Genomic DNA, 26,123 nt, shown 5'->3' with positions numbered 1-26,123 from the left:
ATTATTAATTGTCTTAATGTAATTTAATCAGTTGATGTCTGCAGAGTTAAAAAGTTAATTATTATTGTTAGAGTCAATATGGCCATTGTTTGCTAAAAGAGATTATAACAAGGTCCTACATTAAAATTAAAGGTAGTCACTTGTTTCCTGTCTCCATGAATACATACTCATCCTTCTCCTTCCTTACCAATTCTGATTTTCTGGTCACAAATGGCCTTTTACATGATACAAGAGAAGGATCCAGATGAAAGAGGCATTTTAACACTTTGTCAATATTTTTGGTATTTTTGAAAACAAATTGCTTGACTTCTCAATACATTTTCGACAACTACATTATAGTATCTAGCTGCTCAGTGATATTACCAAGAGAAAGTTCTCAGAGGAGTTATTCATTTTGCGTCCTTTAGGATGGAAAAGGAAGACACATGATAGAAATTATTAGAAAAAGCGTCTCTAGAAGTCTTGAGCTATTACTTGGAACATGGAACTCTATTCTCTCCGTCTGTCTGGAGAATGTTTGACAGCTTTGTCTTGAATGAGTGCAATTCCTGTCAAATCCAAAGGAGGTAGGAGAAAAATTAAATACATTTTAGATTGGAATAAATAGCCAGTTCTAACCTAGACTTCAATTGGTTGAACATTTTTTCAGTGGTTATATTGTAAACCAATCTCTTATTTGTAACACTGTTTTCCCTATAACACAGTGGCTCAATTTTGGCAGATTACTGGGCAGCCCAAAAGGACACAGTCTCAAAAGTGTTCTAATCCAATCCTCCACTTCTATGACAAAAATTTAATTATTTCTAGCAGCAATTATTAGTCAATTCCCCATGTGTCTACCCATTCTTTTGCTCCTTTTAGGATCTCTAGACACTTTTCCTGAACACCATTTCAGATATATCAACTTCTTAGATCCCTATAGGTATTTAATAGTGACCCCATCAAGTCGTCTCACATATTCGTAACTGTTTATTCGACCTAACAATTTTCTTGCTAAACAAAAGCTCTTCTGTCCACTCTTTGGAAGCAGACAAATAACACAATAATACCAGGGAGCAGTTATAAAAACTTGAGGAAATGTTTTCAAAACTTAGAAGAAAACTGTCACAGAAATTTCAAGTGAACGGAAATTTAAATCCCAGCAGTACATCAGGGGGAAAAATACATCTCAAAGCTCTACAGAACAACAACAGCAGAAGGCCAATATGTGGTGACGTGGCCAATGGAATGAAAGCCAACTCAAAGGCCTCTGTGATTACATCGTGCAGGAAGACCACCCAAAATGACATGGCAAGAAGGTTAAAGTCCTGGTCCACATGCATCTTTCTCTACTGCAAAGCTAAGCAGAGCAGAGTGAGTGCAATTGCATTGCTACTTCAACTTTTCTCTCCTCACAGTGCATGGCAGTTCCAATGCTTATGCCATTTTCTAGCAACACCCATGAGTTGTGAATAGTAGGAAGCAAATTCTATAATACTGAAAATATTTAAATTAAGTGTAAACTCATATTCCAAAGGTACATATGAATGAATTGGAATTACTGTAATAATTAAACTGTCCCCAGAAACCCAGTTTCCTCCCTTGTAATAGCAAACATAACGGAGACTGAGATGCATTTCCTTTCTTTGTACTAGAAATGATTACTATGTGAAAACGCAGCCCTAAGGTGAGAACATCAAGTGAAAAGAGTTATTGAATTCCCAGTCTCAACTTTTTAGAAAGTGGACTTTCAAAAATATCTAGTTGATAAGGAGCAAATAATAGATGGAATTCTAATTTATAGTGTATTTTATGTTCTACTCAACAGTGTGCCAGGCTGAAGGAACCGTGCCAAAAAAGAAAGACATGGCCCCTGACCTTACTGGTTTCAAAGCAGAGTGCTTTCAATCTAAGATAAAGCTGTACCTTGATTTAAAAAGAGACTGGGGGGGCGCCTGGGTGGCGCAGTCGGTTAAGCGTCCGACTTCAGCCAGGTCACGATCTCGCGGTCCGTGGGTTCGAGCCCCGCGTCAGGCTCTGGGCTGATGGCTCGGAGCCTGGAGCCTGTTTCCGATTCTGTGTCTCCCCCTCTCTCTGCCCCTCCCCCGTTCATGCTCTGTCTCTCTCTGTCCCAAAAATAAAAACGTTGAAAAAAAAAAAAAAAAAAAAAGAGACTGGGGGCACCTGGGTGGCTCAGTCAGTTAAGCATCCAACTCTGGCTCAGGTCATGATCTCACAGCTCGTGGGTTCGAGCCCCGTGTCGGGCTCTGTGCTGACAGCTCGGAGCCAGGAGCCTGCTTCAGATTCTGTCTCCCTCTCTCTCTGTTCCTCCCCTACTCATGCTCTGTCTCTCTTCCTCTCTCAAAAATAAACATTAAAAAAAAACATTAAAAACAGAATTATGCAATTACTGCATGTAGCAAGATTAATTAATAATTGAGATTTCAATAGCCTGTCATGTAACTACCCCTAACTAGTTTGGGGAGCTTAGTTAAGCCACCTGGTATGGGGGCACCTTATGTTCTTTAGGTTGAAAGTAAATAGGTCTAACATGTTCACTGAAATCCTCTCTGGCTCTCACGGTCTAAATGTTTACATTTTTTTTTTTTTCATGTGCTCCCTCTGTGTTTGTTTGGGTTTCTGTAGCAAAGTACCAAAGACTAAAGCTTATAAGCAACAGAAACTTCTTTCTTCCAGAGGCTGGAAGTCTGATATTAAGGTGCCAGCTTAGTCACCTGAGGTCCCACTTCTGGGTTGCATGCTGCTCACTGTATTCCCATGGTGAAAGGGGCGAGAGACTTCTTTGGGGCTTCTTTTGTCAGGGTATGAATCCCACTCTTGAGGGATCTGCCCTCATGAACTAGTCACTCGCCTGCTCCCCCCACCTCCTAATAACATAATCTATGAACATACGAATTTTGGGGGGACATCAACATTTAGACCACAGGAATTGCCTTTAATCTTCATGATCACCTTAAGTGTGAGGGGTAGGGAATGTGATTTGTGGAAGATGGAATAGCTAGAAAATGCCAAAGGGGACGAGAAACCTCGTCTCCAGACTTGGGTTCACAGCCTGAGTGCTCACATGACACAGGGCATGTGAGCACAGGACACTACGGGGACAGGCTTACTGCTTGCTAGCTTTGTGACGTGGACAAGTTAATTTCATACCTCTGAGCTCTGGCTTTTTTATGTAAAGCTGGAATACAACCTTGCACATCCATATGATGTTTAACATAAAGTAAAATCTTTGTAGCTAACTTTTATCCCTAATAAAGGAATTAGGCTATATATAATTATGTTATTATATAATGACAACGTTAACAAGACTACCAAATTTTGTCTAGAACCCAATGCTTTCTTATAACTGATACCTGAATGTGTCGTACTCCTGTCTCTCAACAAAATAGTGTTGTGCTTTCCTCTAGGATCAGGACTTGAGTATCAGGTCTTCTAATATGGCCATTTTAACCAAATGACCTATGAATGAGTCATGCTTGGGATATTTCCGTTTCTATAGCTCATCAATAAAACAAAAATTGTGCCATCTGTTTTTGGAAGGTGGCAAATCTGGTGTTATAGGGAACCCTTAATATTATTATAACGATTAAAAATTAATGATTAATTATTATTGATTATACATTAGCCATGATATGTCTCTGTTTGACTTTCTATGTCTACTTTTTAAAACTTTTTTCAATTTCTGTTAAAATCCATGAGAACGTTAAGTGCTGTTGCTGTAGAAGATTTAAAAAAGGCTTATACAACATATTTGTTATCAATGCTTTATTGTTGAAAACAAAATTGAAATTCTCTGGCACATAAAACAATTATTTCTACAAAAGGAAAGCCTACAAATCTTGATAATTTATACAAATAACAGTTTCTCAAAAAATAAAACTTTAATTTAGTAAACTTGTCTTGTGCTCTATATTTTTAGCACTGTCTGCAATAATCCACCATAAATCCCTGAGCGGAGACATTTTTTGACCATGTTCTATAGCCCCCCATCCCAACCTCCCCCCAAGTTGGTCAGTTACTAAGCCCAGCCCTGTAGTGAAAGGTGTCAGGGACATTTTGCTATTAAACATCCATGCATTTTATGACACAGGCCCAATTATTAATGCTACTTGGGGACTGGGTCAACTCGAAGTGCCTCTACTGTGCAATCAGCGAACCTATTAAGAACCAAGTGTCTGAAAGGAAGAACATTAACAACAAAAAGACATAAAATGTTAAGACTAGGAAGTCATCATAGGTCAATAACTATTTAAATAAATAAAACTGTTAGACATTGAATTTATCTCTATATCCTTATATTAAATTCCTTATTTATTTACTTATTTTTTTTTTGCAATTGCCAATGCGTTAAAAGATGAAAAATACACTTCAACCCACACTTTTGGTTTGACCACGGGTTTGCTGTTGTTAAACGTTAAATATCATCCTGAAGACACAGTGATCTAGTTATAATTTAACTTTCTGGCCCTTCGATGAAATGTTTACAAAATAATATACCTATTAGGAGGGCCTTCTTACTAATGCCATCAACAAACCTCTCTCACTACATCTGACCTTTTTACAAAAACACTAATTCCGTAGGAACACTACTTTAAATTCTTTATCCCGCTTTATTCAGATACAGAGTAAAACATATAAAATATGGAGAAAACAAAATATGATGTATTTGCATGTCCAGCTTCCTTTTAGTGGGGCTGCTGCCCAATATATATACATGAAAGTTGAAGGAAAGGAGAAAAAAGCTAATTTTCAGTTGCAAAGAACTGACTTAATGAATCAAGTTTTGTTATTTTGCTATGGTAGAATAATAAATAAATAAATATGTAGGGTATTGTATAGCTACTTTCTCTATGAAGTTGATAGTGAACTGTTTTTTTTTTTTGCAAAGTTAATTTTTAGTAGCAAAGTTTGCAAGTCAAAACAATGTTCAATAAATGTTTTTCTCTACTTCATTTTTACTTGTGTAATGATCACTGAAGTGGTTACTAATAGGTAAAGGAATAAAATACCAGTTTGCTAGTGAAAAAATAGTTTAACTGTGAAAAGCGCAAGGCAGAAGACCTAAAAACACAAAGGCTGATGCTATACCGTAGCTCATTTTTTATGTGTTTTGGGATGAGCAAAATATAAAAAAAAATAATTCCTTAAAAACTTATTAGCATTGCTGTCTAGGAACCTATCAGAAAGTGATTAGCATTTTATACCAATTCTTTCCAAAATATAACATCACTGGCAACCATTATTATACACTCCTTTGTTCAGACTTGATTTTTTAACCATTAACCACATCTGGGAAGCACACAGCAACTTCCCTTTTGTCTAATAGCTGCTGGCTAGTTATTGGAATTAGAACACTTTTAAGCTCTTTTAGATTTAATCCTTATATAAGCATGTGCATTAACCAGGTATAGCTACTTCAAAAGCCTAAGAATTAATACAGTGAATTCTCCTAGGCAGTCTGGGGGGAAATGCTGGTGACATTAAAAATAAAAATTGCCTGCTGGACATGTAAAAGGTCTCCCCAACCTCTCCAGCAATGCCAGTGTGAAACATGGTTACCTCAGCTCAGAACATTGAAAAGCAAATGCTGTCTAAAAGAAATGAAGACTGTGACATCCAAATAATAAAATGTTATGTGCCCTAGTCGGGAAACAACTATAGATTCTGACAGATCTTGACATACTTTAAAAAAATTTTTTTTTCCCCTAAGTTTCACAAATTGGTAAGCAGGCTGTCCCAAAGAGGGAAGACAGCAGCGTCAGGACAACCGGCCGGCACGCTGGGATTCACACGACACTTTAATTATTCCCTATTAACACTTGATCTTAATAGTTTAGCAGGGCTGAATGGACACTCTGACTTCCTCTCACAGTGTTTAAGGAACAGTATAATTTCTAAATTAGCTTTCAAAAATGAACAAAATTTGTAACTTAGACTCCCTGCCCACCTCCCACCCCAATGCCGTAAGATCCTGTTTTAAGTGCTCTGGTTTAATAATAGTTCTATGGGTAACAATTACGTCCTTCAGGAGGTTTCCAATGTTCCCCTTTTTGGTGTTAACGGCTGTGCCAACAGCAGAGTGAATACTCCCAGACGTGGCAGTGACCCCAGTGACCTCTGCCCCCATCTTGGAAGTCCACACTAGCTCTTGTCATAGCACTGCTGGGAAGTTCTGTTCACTAACGAAGCCAGCTTTAAAATATGGAGGAGGAGGAGGTACTGCCCTCCTGTGTCAGGTCTTGGATGTCTTTAAGCCTTGCTTTTCCATAATGTTCCACAGTTTGCGGAGATTGGACTGCGTGATGACATCATCTGGCTTGAGCTGCAGTGCCCGCAGGTAGTTGGCCTCGGCCTTTTGGAGACGGCCATTGAGATGGAGGATAGCCCCCAGGTTCATCAAAGCAGCCGGATACTGGAACCAGAGAGGGAGGGAAATGATTAAGAGGCTTGTTTCAAGCTTTCCTTCATGGAAGACAAAAGTCTTCATCCACTTATGCAAATGATTCCCTTATGTCTGGAGGCATTTTATGGAAGCAATTTAGCAATTTATACAAATAGATCAAGATAACTAGGAATAACAACAACAACAAAAAGTTTTCAAACAGCTGGTTTACTCTGTGCTTTAAATAGTGCAGGCAGCTACGAAAATATTCTTCTTGAATGAGAAGGCATAGGTTACATATGAAAACCTCGTCGCCTAGTCAGACTGTACTTTTCTAAGGAAACAGTTAAAAGTCATACAATTTCAGATAGAATTGATCTTCTTTTGTGAACTCAATGTCAAGAAATAAAAAAATTAAGTTGGAAAAGTTGACAAATTTACGTCCACCCACTCTTTGTTTCCTCTCCTTAGCAATCTTCCAGGCCATCTATACAAACAGTAAGTAAGTAAGTTAAAAAATTGTACAATTTTACTGATGTTTTCAAGGTAAACGCTCTGAAAAAAAATTTCAAATGTAACCACTAATGTCCTTTCCAAATCTAACCCAAGTAGTTTAATGAGACAAAGTTCTTATTTTTAAGTCAAATTTTTAAACTTCTCCTGGTGAATGTTTATTGTAAACACAGCAAAGTAAAAACATACCAAAACAGATAAAATGTGGTGCAGAAAAATGGAACCTTTGTCAGAAAAGTTTTTTATTATTTCTTTAAAGGTAGTTGTGAGTCTCAAACACAAAAATTTTTATAGTATGTGATATTTGCAATACAAAGTTATCATATGAAAGGCAAAGTTAAAAAACAAAACAAACAAAACTATGTACCACTAGTTTCAGACAAGGGTCTCCATCCCCAAATTCTGAGATATTGGTTGACAACAACAAAAGTCCTTCCCAAAGGGAAAAAAAATTTTTTTTGCTTGCTATCTACAAATAAAGGCAGTTCTGTTCTTGTCTTGTTGCTCGAACTTTCTGGCGAACATACAGCAGCTAATATTTTGGCAGTTACACAAATGCATATTTCAAATATCAGATAAAACTAAATGTGTTTATGCTAAGATTGTGTTTTCATTTTACAGATGGTGTCAACAGAGTAATTGTCCTGGCAACTCTGTGATGCAGTGTAAAATAATTCACAATAATTTTTACAATTTAGTATTTTCACAAAATGCATGCATTTTTTCAGCTGAATTCATGTGACTCCACTCTTTACTGTAAAAACAATTATTTCTGAACCAAAAAGAGTGCTAGGGGCAGGGCTGAATAGCTCAGAATAAACCAACTGGAAAGAGATGATCAGATTTGGACTTTAAGAGGTCTGGGTTTGAATTCTTGCTCAACCACTGACTGTGACCTTGGTGAGGTCCCCTAACATATCTGTGCCCAATTCTTTCATTTATGAAATACCAAAATAACATCAACTTTTTTTCATGTTGTCAGAAAGATAAAATGAGACATTTAACAATGTGGTACAGTACATGTATGTAATAGACTTGCAAATGTCAAGTTCACTTTTCCTTCTTTTCATCTGCTTGAGGTATATAGCACATGCATGTTTTTATAAAAACATTTTTATGTTTTTATACATACTTTACAATTTTTATTCCAATGGCTACACTATATGTCTGTGGATGTACAGCAAAATTCTCTTAAGTCCTCAACTATAGGGCATTATTTTCAAACTTGTCTACATCCTCTTTTCTCTTCCAAAAATAATGTTGCAAATATAAGCTATTCCTGACCTTCAAAAACCTTTTGGTCAGGATGACGCCATACTTATCAAGAAAAATACAGATGGTCAATTTCTAATTTTAAACCCCAAGCCAAATAAACATAGCTCTAAATTACATGTGCAATGAAGGTCCACACTGGAAACCTAAAACACCACCTACTCTGTCTTCCTAACAGAACTTTGTTATCATTCCACCCATTATTATCTTGAGTCGTTCGATGCATGGATGCATTTCTCAATTCTATTCCCTCACGGAGCTCAGCACAACTATCAATAAACAGCTACTACAGTGACGGCAAAGTGTGTTCACAGCCTGAATTACTAGAGATGCTAAGTAGATAAAATGTTCAGACTTCCGCTATCCTGAGTGGGAAGAGAGGAAATGGAGACGGAGAATCACGGTTGGAGACCATTCCTGGCTAACCAGAAATAGAAGAGGCCCAGCGACAGGGGCTGAGAGAAACCAGATGGCTCAGTGGGATAGTCGTTATTTCTTGAATCACTTTATTATTAAAGTATCTGTGCCTAACTATAATCGCAACTCAAGGGGATTATTAAAAATACTCAAAAGTTACAGAGTCACAATGCTTGAGTGCCAGGCCAGCTCTGCCCCAGAGATGTGTGCACTCGGACAAGTTGACGGAACACTCGAGACTTCAATTTCTTATAGAAATGAATGATAACACTACTTGCTGCATAGAATTGCTGCTAAGGTTACATGAGAATACAACATTATTGTCTTTTTCCTCTTCTTTTCTGTCTCCCTATCATCTCAGAAACAGAAAGCAGAATTTCCTGTGAGTGTGCCTGAGTAACTACTGAATCCAAACCCTGTGGATTTGTGACCTGGCTCTACCTTTACTAGCTTTATAGACTTTCTTAGGTTAAACCAGAAGAGACAGAGGTGAAGACAGGTGGTGAAGTAAACCAAGCCACATAAATAGGCTTTACTATTGCTACTGAACTGCAGCCCAGATTCTTCTGTCCTCAGAGTACTTCAAGTCACTTCTTTCTTTAAAAAGAAAAGTTAATATTCATCTAAAATAACACAATTAGGAAGTGACATCTGTCATCAAAATGAGTTGAGTGCTAGTTATCATAGTGTTTTTGGAATAACTTTAATTTTGCTTTTCTAAAAAAAATTTTTTAATGTTTACTTATTTTTGAGAGAGAGAGAGAGAGAGAGAGAGAGCTGGAGAAGGGACAGATAGAAGGAGACACAGAATCTGTAGCAGGCTCCAGGCTCTGAGCTGTCAGCACAGAGCCTGATGTGGGGCTTGAACCCACAAGCAGGGAAATCATGACCTAAGGCAAAGTTGGACATGTCACTGACTGAGCCACCCAGGTGCCACATGGAATAACTTTAATTTTACATTAGCATGTTACTAGCATGTTTACATTAGCATGTTACCCTAGCATGTTACTCATTAAGCAGAAATAATCAAAAATTGACATTATGGGGTTAAAATGGATAACAGATCCAATAGAAGTTCACATATACTCTTTAATTGTGCTTTTTTTTTTAAATGTTTATTTGTTTTTTAGAGAGAGAGAGACAGAGACAGAGAGTGAGCAATGGAGGGGCAGAGAGAGAGGGAGACACAGAATCTGAAGCAGGCTCCAGGTTCTGAGCTGTCAGCATAGAGTCTGACGCGGGCTTGAACCCACGAACCGTGAGATCATGACCTGAGCCGAAGTTGGACACACCCCACTGAGCCACCCAGGTGCCCAACTCTATAAACAGTAAAAATCCAAGTAAACTAAAAATGTATATGTTTAAGAACATACTATTTTTAGGCAGCTAATAGATTTCTTTGTTTAGATGTAACGTATTTTTCTGAATATGTCTATCTCACCAGAGTAAAAAAGAGTTTTTATTTTACAAACCTACAAACTTACATCATTATGCAATGCTTTTAAAACATCACTATAGCCTCTTACTTGAGTTGAGTGGAGACTGAGGAAATTTGCATGTATGCTCAAAAGTGACCTAATCAACAAGTACTTAGGTACAAGCCTTAGGTAACTGCTTAAAACTGTCAACAGTTACTTTGACATAAACAATTTCATGTGTTTGATAAAAATTTAAGAATAAAACTCAATATAGACCACTTTCTGTTACATGGTTGTTTTCTCTCTTCAAAGACAAGCCTTCACAGCGTGACCGGGGGTAGCTGACTGGATGCCCAAGGGACTGAGTGCCTATGGGTCTTCTAGCCTTGCCTCTAGTCCAGGAAGTAGCATCAACATCACCTGGGAGCTTGGTAGAAATGCAGAATTTCAGGTACCAACCAGCGAATCAGAATCTGAATTTTAACGAGATCCCCAGGTGTTTTGCACTCTCATTACAATTTGAGAAGCAGTGTTCTAGAGGTCATTTCCTGATCTTAGATCATATTATTTTACATCTTTTGAGACGAAGTTTCCTAGAGGAGGATGAAGTCCCATACAGAACAAAGAATGTCAGATCAAATGTCTGTCCTGTCATAAAGTGAATTCTTTTGGCCAGGCAAGTATTTAGAGTAGGAAATGTGCAAATGAAACTTTATTATAAACAGAAGCCATAAATGACCAAATATTATTAGACAGGAGAGGAAAAACCTTTTCATAGCCAAACAGAAGCATGTAGAGGTTTTTAAACAGAATTAAGGACTACCTAGCTATATAACTGAAATCAAAGAAGCTCAGGTGACTGGCTGTCTGACGATACACTGGTGTCCTTGCTCTCTGCCAGCTGTGACTCATGGGCTGGGAAACAGAAACCCAACCACAACTGCTGGTGTCGTCCCTCACGCACATCTTCTTTGATTAAAGACAGCTGATGAAGTTTTCAGCAGGTTAACAAAGGCAGTAGCTTGCAACCCAGTAAAATGGGGCTTATGGCTCTGTACAACAAATGACAGACCAGAAAGGAGAACCAGACCTTTCTTGTTTCCTCGAAGAGGACAGACGCTTTACATCAAAGGGGCTAATTGGTTGCCATGCTGAGGCAACAAGTGACATCTTTTTTCAAGTCTCCAGGGAATTACAACTTTATTGTTACTTGACTGTGGCCTTTGGTTTATTTCTCCAACACTGGAGGAAGTAAGCAAACTCAAATAATAGGGTGGGGTGGGGTAGAGCAAAGGCAAGATTGCACGGGTCTGATTCTAGACTAACACTTTTGAGGCTCCCAAAGAACTCAGCTGAGCTCACAGGGTATCCTCAGCACACAGGATTAGAAGACAAAGTCATTTTCCTGGTCTTTGCCTATTATGCAGTCTTGGAAAGAGAAAGATATCTACGGAGGAAGAATAGTAAAGCCATATGAGGATTCAGGATTGGACATTCATGTTTCTATTGAGAACAGGACTAAAATCTAGAACTTTGAACAGAAAATTTGGGTAGAGCCTAGAAAAAGGAAAAGGGTTTGGTTGAAATGGTCTGCTTATGTGGGAGCTGGAAACCCACACAGTAATTGGGCTTTCTTATCCCATTATTCCCTGTAACCACTTCCTTTTTGTGAAGGTAAATCAATAGGCAAGAGAAGTTTTGAAAAAGATGAAGACAGAAATATCTGAACTTCTAATTTTACAAATTAATTTTACAAATTTTACAAATTACAAACTTCTAAATTTACAAATTTACAAATTTTACAAATTTTTCCAAAACTTCTAATTTTACAAATATGTTTATTTCCATCCAAAGAATTGCTCAATGTATCCATATAGCTGTATATTTACTGTTGTATGAACTAAATAACTTTTGAGGAAGAATTTCTGAGGTTAGCCTTATCCAATTATTATTTACTACACTACAATTTGGGGGGATGTTTTCAAGATAACCACATTTAACTTCTCTTCTGAATGTAATTTGCAAACTTAAATGAGTTTACCCAGTCTGAAGTTTTTAATGGATTCTCACTCTCTTTCAAGTAGTTAACGAAGGCTGCACACTGCCATTCAACTGTATTCAGTTGAAATTGCTTACCCAATTGAATTTAGTGGAGCAGTAACTGCACCATGATGCCTAAAAAATAATGGTTTGGACTTAAAAAAAAAACATATTCATGAAAAAGAGTATTTATGCATAAACTTAAAGGATCTCTATTTATTGTGCCTTGTACATGGCAGATATTCAATAAATAATTACTGAATTAAAGATTATCTGTCAGGATTATGGAAAAAAGTGTACCATGAACCCAGACAAAGTTTGATACCACATCCCCCCTCTATTCCAACGTTACCCCTCTTCCTTTGTCTTCTTGGCATGCTTCATGGTCAATGCCAAGCTAGAGATCTGAATAAATTATCCTTGATTCCTTGCCTTACTCCATACACACACACCTACTTACATCTAGTTGTTAAGTGTTGACAACTTTACCCAATTATCTCCCTTAAATTTGCCTTCTAATTATACTCTGTCCTTTTCTCTCTACTTGGTTTAAGCCCTAATCACCCTTTCTTGGATTATTTAAATAAAATTACTTTGAGAAAGAAGAATACGTGAATGGGTAGCTGAATAGATTAACAGGTGATAGATTAAAAGAATGAATGAATGAATGAATATGTGAGGAAAGCCATATGCAGGGTTTTTACTCTAAATATTATAGGTATACAAACAAAACTTTGAGAGGATACAATAGAACTATGTACTTGCCTAACAAGTGAAAATTTATAAAGACAACTGAAACCCCCAAATATCTCACTGTCCTATTCCTGGACTCACCCCCCATTCTCTCAAGAAAATCACTATTCTGAAGTTGGTATTCACCTTCCAATGTCTATTTTCACTTTTATTTTTTGTGTACCCATAATAAATGTATAATCTTATATGTTTATAAGTTTTGATTTTAAAACCACCCATCATGAGATGTCATCCTGCCAAGCACGCACATGAAACTTAGATTTTTTGCTCAACATTTTGTTTTGCAGACTTATCCATGTTGATGGATATAAAGTTTAGTTCTTTTATATCAATTCCATTGAATGAAAACCCACTCTCTTAAGGATGAACTCTGCTTTAGAGGAGGGTTGTCATCCATATTCTTGTGAATATCTCTACACATGTTTATTGGGAGAGTTTTGAGGATTGGAATTGTTGGAGCAGATGATCTGCAAGTTTGCTAGACATTATCAAATTTTTCTTCAGTGTGGTTGTATCAAATGCATTAGCCTCAACATGTAACAGGGGCCCCTTTATTCCATATTCTTAACGACAACTGACATTGTCTGACTTTCAGTTTTTACAAATGGAAAGTTGTAAGACAATAGTTTATTGTGTTTGATTTCTTTTTCCCGATTACTACAGAGGCCAATACCATTTTCATAAATTTATTAGCTTTCTCCTTTTTCTTTTTAGTGATCCACCTGTTCCTTAACATTTAGACAGAATCAGTTTTGTAAGGGCTGTCACCCACTTGGTGGTGTTTGAACGGGAATTCCACAGAGCTCCTACTACCTCAAAACAGCTCCTAAATAGGACTGTCTGGCCTAGTGTTTTCCTGGTCAGAGTCACTTTCCCAAGACGAACAACCAGATGAGCACTGTTTCCAAGATGGACAATCTGTTATGCACAAAATGGCAAGTCTTTGATATAGGTGCACCTTCAACGTGGGTGAGACGATGACACAAATCTGGGCAGTAGAGAAGGGCACCAGGTCCACAAAAGTGTCGCACAGCAATGACGGGAATCTTGGACAACTGGATGTGGGAGAGGCTGGCAGCTCCTATTTAGCCCCACACAGAACTGATCTTTCTTTATGGCCTGCTTCTCTTCTTTATCTGCTTTCTGGCTCCCTTCTTAGCTATTCGACTTAGAGAAAACAAGAGAAATTAAAGTGAACAATATGTGTCATATTATCCCTCTCTTTGTTACCCTCCATTTCTATTGGCACCGTCTGGCGTGGCATCTCATCTGTTCCTAAATACTGTCCACCTCTTGTTCTCCCACCTTTGATTCCTGCTCACCCCTATCTATCTCCCACTTGGCCATCTGTCTTTTTTAAAATATAAATGGGGTTTTGAAGCGTCAACCTACAGAACCTACAGGTGCCTACAGAAAAGAATCCAGACTCTTCAGCCTGGTGCTAAGACACAGATTACGACATGGCACCCCAAATAAGCCCTCAATATACATTCTGCATGAGCCATGTGAAACTTCTATTTCTGCCATGTGCAATTTTGAGCATTTATTTTTTTTATCAGACTGTTTCTCTGACAAAGCCCTTCTTCCATTTTCTTTTCAACAAACTTCTGCTCATTTTAAAAAGGGATTTTAACAATCCCTTAATCATAGCTTGCTGCTGTATGTTCCCATAGTACTGTCTACATACATTAATTGCAACACTTACCACAATGAATTATATCTACTTGTTATAAGCATCTGTCTTTGCTGGAGAGTGAGACCGACAGTGAATTTATTTTAACTGTCTTTATAGTGCTAGTGCCAGGCTCTGGCATATGAAAGAAATTCTCAATGAATCCTTGCTGAAAGAAGAAAAAATATATGATTTAGCAGAAAGAGCTGACCTAGAAGAGGTAAATTCTAACTTGATCTCAATGTAACTTAATAAACACTGAGTAGGTACCCACTATAAGTCAATGTTGCTGTCAGATACTCTAGATAAGTGGTGAACAAGAACAGTATTTTTTTTAGTCTGTATGGGGTTTTAGCCAACTTTAATTGCACATTTGGCACTTCTCACAAACCACTAAAAGGTGTACATTCATTATTTCATTGATGTCCCTCAGACTTATGAGGTCAGTGTAACTCTTATCCATGCACTGTTCTAAGCATTGCTCTAAACACTAATAGGAGACACTTCGCCAAGGGATTCACTGCCCTCAGGGTGTTTATAGTCCAGCGTGTGAATACAAATCTTTCTGCTACAGAGAAGAATCAGACATGTCTGTAAGGGTGAGCTATAGAGGAGAGGGGAGATTCCTTCCTTAAGGCTATTAGGCTATTTATTACACAAGATAAATTGTCGGGTTGCTTCAAGACTTTAATTCTTCCAAAGGGAGAATGGCATACAAACTTTTGAAATTGGTGTCACATCAAAATCAACTTGTTACTTTTTAAAAGTATTTTTTGGCAAACTGAGAGTAGAGCCAACATTGGAGAGAGCCCTAACATAGAAGAGTCTGAATTTCAATTAGTTTGGAGAATAAGATGTCACTAGTGATATCTGTGCTGTTGAACCTTTGAGACCAACTCAAAATGGATAAAAAAAAATTGTACTAAAAAATTAAATATTGATACAATAAACTAAAATATCTGTTACAAAGGTCTATGATAAAACAGATATCCACATGCAATGCGATGTTCTCAGTTTAGAAATGATAGTTCTTTGTAGTCATATTTTGACTATAGTTGTATTTTGAATAAAGTATCTCTGCTAAAATGATTTACCAAGTGTACATACGACGAGGAAAAACAACATAGGGAATCTAGCAATGGCAAGGCACAGCCTGACAGACAATAGAAATGATTTACAGTGATTCTCCATTTCAACACGCTATTTGTGTCTTTGAAATAGCTTTGAATAAAACAAAAGAGGTATAGGTGACAAGCAAGACACAACGCTGTGTTAAGGGAGTAGTTTCAATTTCTCGGTGACACATTTTATCCTGTGTGCTCAGTCCTTCTCTCCTACATCTGTCCCATCCCAGCGGGTGTTGCAAGAATGTTCATTTAACTTTTATGAGGGTGTGACTGACACAATGTGGAGTGCTATTCATTTCGATGGCAATCAAAATGCCAAAATCTGTGGTTAGGGGGATAGCAAACAGTGATCGTAACAGAGTCCTTTCAAAGGTGGTAGTTATTTCTAACAGATTTTAAAGTGCACATACTAAATTAAGAATATGAACTCAGAAATTACTGCGTACTAAAGAAGATCCTATTTCAAAGACAGGTCTTCCTGACACCCTTAATTTCATCACATCTCTCATAGGATCCGAATGGAAAAGCTAGATCCCTGGTCACCTCAGTTTCACTCAGAGCTGTTATAACATGCAATCAATGCGCTGTTTTTCTTGATCTGCGATAAGCACATAGCTCATTATTTGAAGTAAAACTACAAATAAAAGTTCTACATAAGTGAGAAAATATAGGACTTAAAGTGCATGCAAGATTAGAAGAATAAAAATAAGTAGAACTTACTGAAGGTTAAAAACATTAAAACAGTAAAGTAATGAAATTTAGTAAAGAATCTGCACACAGGCAAAATCATCTCTATCTCTAAAACACCAAGAGCTGTCTTCCCTTACTAATGTAGACAGCTGACACAAAACCTACAGCATTTTCTTTTACTTTTCCTTGAACCAAATTCCTTGTCTGTTTCTAGTCCAAATGTACCCTAAGCAACATAATTCACTCTACACTTTATTCATTTCTCTTTGGTAAGAAGGGGAGGTTAGAACACGCTCATGCTTTCTCCATCATAATTGTGTTGCACAGAAGGATTTCCAGCCTAATGGATTTCCATCCACATGTGTATGTGTGAAGCATGAGTTCGAATATATCTAATAAAGTGATGCTTTATTATATATCGAATATTACATATCAGGTATTTTATATCCAATAAAGTGTATTTCAGAGTATGCTGGAAGTTGAGATTTGAGTTTATAACATTTTAGAACTTCATTGTCATGGGAGACAGAAGGAGAGAGAGATTTTTTTTTCTTTTTAATATTTTTTTTTTCTTTTTGAGGGGCTGGCCCTTTTTGTTCTGTAAAATGATCATCTGCGTTTTTGTTTTTGATTTTTTAAATTATTAATTAATTTTAATTAATTAATTAATTAATTTTTTACTAGGTAATGATCTTCATTAACCTTGTTTCAAACTTTATTCCTGGGCTTCTTCAGCTTAATCAGCTGCAAAGAATGAATTGTGTATAAGCAAAAACTGAAAAGAGCTGCACTGTCCAAGGGGCTTGGGCTTAAAACTATTAGAGATTTAGATTTTATCAGATCTATGAACAAATTAAAAAGCAGTCTGAATATAAAATAGCAGTTCCCAGTAACTTCTTCAAGTTTTATCCTCTTCAGAAGTTGACCCAATTCAGTTTGCTTCATTCTTAGAAGTTTCATCAAAATTCTCCACAAGGTCTGGAACTTCATCCTCCTCCTCCTCTCTGGTAGTGAGTGGTGCTTTTCCGTCCACAGATTGGGCAGAAATTCACAAGGTTTTCCTAAACTACTCAGACAGGCTGCACCAAGTTGGTTTAAGATACTGGGTAGCGTTTCGGTCAGCTGGCTGCCTTGTCTCAGTGAAAGCATTCACTGCCAGGGATACCTGGACTTGAGGTTTGTTAAAGTGCATCACTGTTCCTTGGTTTATGAACATACTCACTTCTTCAAAACCAGAGATACTGTTTACCCTTAACTTCTCTAAAGAGAACCTAAGCCTTTTATCTTCTGCGGTAGCTGTCCTATGAACCACCTTCTTTGGGCGAGCAGTTCCTTTCCCACCAAAGCACACTTGTGCTTGCAGTTTGATGAATTTCTCCTGGTTCATGATAGTTTCTTTCATCTTGTCGGAGTGGAAATGGGACCCCATGGGGGACTAGGGCTGGCACTCAGGGGGTCCCGTGTGGACCAGCTAAGATTAGGTGCACACATGTGGGGCTTGTCTGAATTTTTAAAAACACAATGCTGCAAGGGGCACCTGGGTGGCTCAGTCGGTTAGGCATCACACCCTGTGCTGGCGGTGCGGAGGCTGCTTGGGATTCTCTCTCTCTGTCCCTCCCCAGCTTGTGATGTCTCTGTCTCTCTCAAAATAAATAAATAAACTTAAAAAAAAAAAAAAAAAACACAGTGTAGCAAGAGCTACAGATATACTACCTTGACAGAATCAAAGTTTCAACTGAAGTAAAGATTTGACAGGTGCCAGGAAAATTTTTTTAATCTATGTATATATCACTTCTCCAACTGACCTCTATGTTTGCCAATAAATAGGGTGTGATCGGAGGGAGGTCAACTGAGAGATTCTAGTTTGCATACTGGTGAAATGACAGACTTGTTCTTGAATAGGACTTATTGAAAATAATCCTTTTTAAAAAAAAAACATGGAAATGAGCATGTCACAGACCTCAAAACAGTGGATTAAATGAAATTTAGGTTAGGCAGACACACTCTAAGGACGGGTAAGACATTTTTTTTTTCCTCTCACGCAACACATGGAGTGAAGAAGCATGATTCATTCAAGGGTGACACTATCATTTGGATCAATCACATTTCAACATGATATTAGAAGGCAGCAATTGTCCACCCGCAGAACGAACATGAAGAAACGTGTTTCATAAAGAGAATTCACCACAGGCTTCATGCACACCACAAGTGGAAAGTTTTGCTAACACTCTGAGTTAGGATGACCTGATCAAACATAACAAGAAGGAGCAAGCAATTCCTCCAGAAACTAGAAATCTTTCCAGGAACTAAAAATAAAATGTAAACATGGTGCCTGGTGCATAACATTCTATTTGCACTTTTATAGGATGAAGGCTTTGTTGATACACGCTTGGAAAAATAATGATGCAAGGTCTTCACCCATCATTTCAGAAAACATTCCATCAGGACCCACCAATCACAGGGAAGCCATGCTGTACTCCAAGCCAATACACTTGCCAAAGTGTCACACCTGCTGAAAATGTAAAAATAAACACGGCTTGTGTGTATCTAAACTTACAGCAAATCAAGGGAGGTTTAATGGCAGAACCGCTGCTGCTCACACAGTATAAGCTCACGTATTACCCTCAGGATCTCTACATTCAATTGCACACTTTGCCTTTATTTTTGAGATGTTCATACCTGAGATTGCCACATCCAGATAGCATCCATCATCTAATGTAAAGCCTGAACAGTTAGCATATTTCCATACTTTTAAGAAGGTTTTAAAGACTGGCTTGATGACATTTTTCTGCACAACAGCTTCCAAAATTGTATAGGATAGAGATTTTGTATTGCCTTACCTACTCTACCAATGTTATTACCTCTTCTCTGAGTAACTTCATTTTTGAAAATGCTACACCCTTACTTTCTTACCTCCCTTCTTTGGTCTATCCAGTTAATATAAAAACAAGCAAGCAAGCAGATAACAAGCAATCAATAAGGCAATAACACAGACCCAGAGTCCAAATACTTGGCCTGAGGCAGATACATTGGATACTTATTCACTCATATGCCACAAATAACAACCCAAATGCGACTTAAAAAGGAAGAGGGGATAAAACAGATTATTTTAAACCCAGTGGTTAATACTCAGACACCAACTCTGATTTCTTTTAGACTCATCTTCAATAATGAGTTAGGGAACCATAATGATTATGTAATATATATCGAATATGTTTATAAAGTCACACAGTAGTACATTTTTACCTCCCCAAAAAACAATTATTGGCAATGCAACAACCTTGAATAGTGATCTGATACTTAGCTACAGAAAAACTTGACTACATATCACCTCTACCTGTGATTCACATTGAACAAGTAAAACAAAAAGGTCTTTAGTAGAAGGCACATCTTTTTAATTCTTTTGTGTAAGAAACCAGAAGCGAGATCTTTTTCTGCTATTACACATTAATTATTCTTAAAACAAATTATCTTATTAATACTTGACTAATTAAATTGTAGGCCATTTATCTCATAAATGTTTAATGTCCATTACATATAATAATTAAATCCCATTTTAGTATGTTGAAATGGCTTAGAGAAATACAGCTATGCTCTAATGCCTATAATTTAACACTATTATTTACTTCAGTCAGCGACAGAATTTCAAGAACTTTGTTCACTTCTTTGGTTCATCCAAAACAAAGTAGGAATGAAATGGTAACTATGAAGTCAATATTCTTAGAATATTAAGTCCACGATGCTATGAAGCATGATCACTTATAGTGGCCATGGAAAAAGCAGCCTCCAGCTGAGAAGCAGGAGGCCATGTGGTTAATCTTGTAGGTCTATTTATCTACAAAACCTGGAGAACAATGAGAGACCAGGAAGCAAGGCCATCCCAAGAAAAGGGGAACTGATATAGACAGGTATCTCTTAACTAAAGACATGAGGTTTAGGGAAGATGAAAAAAAAATATAACAATGAAATAATAATGAAGAATTTAATAAGAAAGTCAACGATGGAGCCTTTTGCAGTCTGTGAATGGTTAAAATGATATCTCTCTATAATATTCAAAACTATAATTTCTAAAATAAAATTAAGTTCTTCAATTATCTCATCCATTATAGCCAATTTTATTTCTTTTGAAAATATAACTTTTTCATTCATTTTATGCATTCATTCAACGTATAATTTTTGAGCACCTATACTGGGAATTCAGCAGTACACAGAACAAGTTAAAAATCCTGGGCTTCATGGTGCTTATATCTTATTTGTAAGACATAGATAATAAACACGAAAATATGAACAAAACATGTAATATATTATACTGTGCTGCATGAAAAGATAAAAACTACAGCAAAGAAACCATTTAAGGAATGTATGTGAGGAGGGTGGCCAATAAACTACAGCCTGGGAATCATATCCAGCCCAGAGTTAGACCATTTAAAAATGTAGATTTTTAGATGGTTGAAGATACTCAAAAGGAAAGAAATACATCATAGCACTTGAAAATTACATAAAATTCAAATGCCAATGTCCATAAATAAAGTTTTATTGGAAAATAGTCACACCTAATCAGGTATATTTTGTCTATGGCCGCCTTCATGCTGCAACGGCATAACTCAATAGTTGTGACAGAGACTTTAGGGGTGCAAAACCTAAAATATTTACTGCCTGGTCCACTACAACAAAAGTATGCTGAACCCTCACATACGACATTAAATAAGAGGATTTGTAAAGGTCTTAAAATAGCATCTGAGTGAAGAACTGGAGGTGAGGGAGCAAACTGCACAAGGAATGACATGATCTGACATGTTTTGAATGTTGTTTTGAAAGCAGACCAATGAAGGAGGAGTCAACTGCTGTATTACAGATTAGCAGTGATGTTGATGTCTTTGACAAGGATAGTGGCAATGGAGTTGGCTTATGCAACTAGGAAAATGAAGTGATTTGCTGCAATGGGAAAGAAGGTGGAGGAAAAGGTGTGGGAAGAAGATCAGGAGTTCAATTCTGAACTAGTAGCTTGAAGGGTCTGTGTAAGTGCAAATACTAAGTAAACACCAGGTAGATTAGTCTAGAGTTCAAAGAAGAGATCTCAGCTGGAGATTTAAATTTGGGAGTCATCAGTATATCAATGCCATTTAAAGTCATGAGAGAGAATGTGATCTCAGAGAGAGTGAAGATACAGAGAAAAGCGGGTCAAGAAAAAGGAAAAATTTCAAGGTCAAGAGATTGGATGGATGGGAAGGAACAGGCCGGGGGATGAAGGTTAAGAGGAACCAGAGCTAAGAATCCTGGAAACCGAGGGAAGAAAGTGTTTCCAGGAGGAATGAGTAATCATCTGTGTCAAATGCTACTGATAGGACAAGTAAAATTAGAACTGAGAACAAATGGATTTAATGTTGTTGAGTGTTGTTCTTGTAACTTTGACAAGAGCAGTCTTGGTGACATCATTGGAGAAAAAGCCTGTTTGGAGTAGTTCCAAATGAAAATAGAAAGTTATGCCATAAAGAGAAGGAAAAAATGGAATGGTAGCTAGAGGCATAAACAGGCTTGAAAGGTTTTTTGTTTTCCAATTTGGGGAGAAATAACATGTTTAAATGTTGATGGAATATTTTGGTAGAAAGGAAAAATCTGTTAATATAAGAAAGACAGTGAAAAAGAGGGAGGAGGGAAGCGACTGTAGGACTAATGTCCTTAAATAGTTAAGAACACAAGCATCTAAGGAAGAAATGAAGAAACTTGTTTGAGCAAGAAGTATAGACAATTTATAATAATAGGGAAAAGGGTGTCCTTTAAAGGCACAGATGCTAATAGATGGTTAGATGTGGTGATGGAAGCTTATGAAAGTTCTGATTACTTCTATATTCTCAATGAAAAAGGATACACGGTTGTCTAGTTGAGTGTGATGATGGGGAAAGAGATGCTGGAAATTTTTGATAAGTGAGTTAAGTACGGTTATCTAGAAAAATATCAGAGAGAATGGACTAGAAAATGATAGTATGACTGCCACCTGGCACTGAGGGCTAACTTGAGGCTAGTGATCCTGAACTTTAAGACAAGTTGTGTTTTGCTCTAGCTATGTTTAGCTTCAAGATACAGACATGGAACAGGCAGAGATGGATGTAGCCAGGTGTTGATAAGACAAAACTAAGCAAAGGAGTCAAGATTATGTGCAGTGGAGTGATTATCAATGACTGGTCTTGGAACTTATTTAAATAAGGAGGGATATGAGGTATAATGTGGGCAAGGACACTGAAACACTGGTGATTTCCATGGACTGTAGGTCCCGGGTATAGCTGAAGAATTTGGTGGTGTTGGTGCCAGAGATGGAGATGGTAGTCAGGTAGTGAGATGGTTGAATGAAATCATGAAACCTAAACTTCGAGATTCAATGTGGTGATTCAAGTAGTGATTATCTCATGTGGGGAGAGACAAGGGGATGGGATAGGGAAGAAGCACAGAGGTAGATGGAAGTTATTGGCAAAGGTTAGTTTCAGAGTTCTATATTGGGTTTACAAGCATACATTTCATTGTTCATTATTATGCATTTTCACTTACATAATATGTTAATATAATCTATGTGTTTAGATATTATACTTGACATTTAAAAAATATATTATAACATCAAGACTCCGCTGGGCTTCCCCATTGGCATGAGTCAAAAAAAGTCCCACACACCCTACGAAAAAGTTCCCTTCTGCCATATATCTTTGGCTGAAATCAAGCGGGGACAGGTGAATAAGATGCCACATCATCCTATGCTCCAACATTAAACACACAAAAATCATCACTGTCATTAGCTTACACCATGTTTATTTAGATTTATATTCATGTTTGCTGTTTTATTTGCTTATCACTCTTTCTTGCATCTTAACTTCTCCTTTTGGAATTTCCATTCTTCCTAAAGTAGATGCTTCAGAGGTTTCTTTAGTAAAAGATTACTGATGGTAATATTTTTCAATTTTTGATTACATAATGTGTCTTTATTTCACCACCATTGTTGAAAAATATTCCTAGCTGCTGACAGTATTACAGAAATTTTCTTTTCACATCTTAAAGAGATTATTTCATTATCTTGTGTCTTTCAGGGTTACGTTAATTGTATGTGCTCTTGGTCAAATTAGCATTCCTTCAAAGGTACATTTTCTTTTTGGCTCAGGTTATCATCTTGCCTCTGGTTTCCTATAATATACCATGATGAGTCTATGTATAGACTTCGATTTATTTATTCAATTTGGGGTATATTGTGCTGTGTCAACCAAGGAAATTTGGTATATTCACTATTCTGTTCTCAATGTCTGGGGCTCTGAATAGATATTAGATATTCTCACTGTATACTCTCCAGTTTCTTACTTCCTTTTCAAATTCCTTATTTTCCTTTTCTATGTGGCATCCTAGGTAATTTGCTCCCATGTTCCTTCAATTTCACTAATATTCTCAGTTGTGACTAATCTGATATTTAATCTAACCCTTGAGCTTTGAATTCAAGCATTCAAGACCACTCTAGTGTCTATTTCTTATATATTTCATACAAAACTAATCTATATTCTGTTCCTGATATTTCAATACCTGTAGCTTTTAGAGGTCTCAGTATTTGCTTTCTGCTGACTCTCACTCATGGTGGTTAGTTCCCTGGGGTCCTAGTGATTTTTGAGTTTTCTTCAATTCATTAATTGTTTGATCTTAGTCTGGGGAATCCAGAAGGCCTGAACTGGGGATGCTCTTCTCCAGAGAGGATTTGCATCTACAAATAGCCAGAGAATTTTACCAACCTAAAACCACCACGTTCACCCTTGAGGGTTCTGACTTATTTACAAGCTCTATTTCACCACATCAGTGCAGGCACAAGATTCATTAGCTAGAAGGCAGGGTCGTTATTGAACTCCATGCTCAGGATAACCCTGCGTCTACAGGTGACTCACTACTCAGACTCCCAAAGTCCAGTTCAAAGTTTCCCTTTCTCTTTCTTTTCTCTTCTCTTCTCTCTTCTCTTCTCTTCTCTTCTCTTCTCTTCTCTTCTCTTCTCTTCTCTTCTCTTCTCTTCTCTTTTCTTCTTACAAGTGACTCACTACTCAGTATCCCAAAGTCCAGTTCAAAGTTTCCCTTTCTCTTTTTTTCTTTTCTCTTTTCTTTTCTTTTCTTTTCTTTTCTTTTCTTTTCTTTTCTTTTCTCTCTTTCTTTCTCTCTTTCTTTCTCTCTTTCTTTCTTTTCCTCACCACTATTCCCTCCTTGGAAGAGTGGTTCTTATCTTGCTCTTGAAAGCCTAATACCACTTCATGTGGAAAAATACTATTCCATGCTCTGCCTGAGGAGAGAATTTCTGTGGTCTTCTGTGCTGATAAGAAGTAGAAGTCTTTATAATTATAAAAGTCATTGAAATTTTGACAGTTTTAAGAGTTGGCTTCAAAATTCGAGAGCATATTAATGAAGAGCTGGTCAATAACAATTATGTAGCCTCCATCTGGTATATAACTCCATTCTAAATAATAGGAGAAGGAAAGTGGATCTTGCTCTTAGGATGTTTTCAAATACAAGGGAAGGGAGGAAGTGGCAAATTCAGATAAACAACACAAGTAAAAGCATACAGAGAGCTACACTTTGACATCCTCCTGGAATGTTACCACTTTGGGCAGGACTCTACTTTGTTTAGCTTACAATTGAGAACCACTACACAATGCACAGTTTATCAAAAGTATGTAGTGCTTTAAAAGAAAAAAAAAAGTATGTAGTGCTTTTCCTGTAAAGAACATATCATCATGGGAATAAAAGGCACAACATAGGGAATATAGCCAATGGTATTGTAATAGCATTTTATGGTGACAGATGGTCGCTACGTTTGTGGTAAGCACAGCATAGTATATAGAGAAGTTTAATTTCTATGTTTTACACCTGAACTAATGTGTCAATGATACTGAAATAAAAACATTTTTTTAAAAAGAACACTTATCACATGCATGACCACTTTGTGTTTTGATACAATCCCTTTCTTATATTTCAAGGAAATTTCAGTTTGATATTATGTTGTCAGCAGAGCAATTCTACGTCTTGCCAAGATAAAATCTAATTTCACTTCGACAAAATGAGAACGAATTTGCTTTCCTTCATCTATTCTCTCTATCATTAAGCAACAAATCAGAGGGGCAAAAATTGCTTCTGCACAGAACACATATATTTTTTCCTTTCTTTACTTACAGAAAGAGTAAAAAAATGGCCTACTTCCATGCTGCCAGGACTGAGGTTCACAGGATGGATAAGGGATTCTTGCCCTACTTTTCTTGTTGTCTACCTCAATCAAACTTTTTCTCATGTGGGCACAAATGCACCTACAGGCATCACACTCTAAGGACCTGCAAGTGGCAAAGGTCTACCCAGCTGCAAGGAGCAAATGTCAGTATACATGCTAGTCACTTAGGAATCGCTGTCAACTGCAGGAATTTGGAATTATCCTTACAATATTAACTGGTTACCAGCTTTCTATATGTAATTTCCCAAGGGAAATCAGCATTAGCTGATGGTTAACTTGAACATGGCAAATCATTTTCATTCTCAATGCAATTATTTGTTAAATATGTATTATGTACAAAGCCTCTACATCTTCTTTAGTCTTAGTGTCTTAATGGGTCAGAGAGTCTATCATCATCATCATCATCATCATCTCTCATTATTTATACCACAGGTACTTTACATTTGTTTGCTACTTTTAAATTGTTCAAAGTGCATTGTTTACACAGTTTCATTTGATCCTTGCCATTGACCAGAGAAATGTGGATCTTGAAGGATAAAGTAAGTTGTTCAAGGTAACACAGCAAGTATTCAGTACCGCTGGGCCCAAACCCCAATTCTCTCCACTTCAT

At 37.1% G+C, this 26,123-nt stretch overlaps 1 protein-coding gene and 1 pseudogene across 1 annotated transcript in view; both read right to left on the bottom strand.

The window, feature by feature from the left end:
- Nucleotides 1-3,769: 3,769 nt before the first annotated feature.
- Nucleotides 3,770-26,123, bottom strand: part of TMTC2 (transmembrane O-mannosyltransferase targeting cadherins 2) — a 403,012-nt gene continuing 380,658 nt past the window's right edge. Inside the window, exon 12 of the mRNA XM_030323323.1 lies at nucleotides 3,770-6,412. Coding sequence (XP_030179183.1) covers nucleotides 6,233-6,412 — 180 coding nt within the window. The 3' untranslated portion in view covers nucleotides 3,770-6,232. The remainder of the gene's footprint in view (nucleotides 6,413-26,123) is intronic.
- LOC115519382 lies at nucleotides 17,216-17,686 on the bottom strand (annotated as a pseudogene).

The sequence above is a fragment of the Lynx canadensis genome, chromosome B4, assembly GCF_007474595.2.
Source record: "Lynx canadensis isolate LIC74 chromosome B4, mLynCan4.pri.v2, whole genome shotgun sequence".
Taxonomy (NCBI): domain Eukaryota; kingdom Metazoa; phylum Chordata; class Mammalia; order Carnivora; family Felidae; genus Lynx; species Lynx canadensis.
Note: the sequence above shows the minus strand (reverse complement) of the source record. Positions and strands in the feature narration are given on the sequence as shown.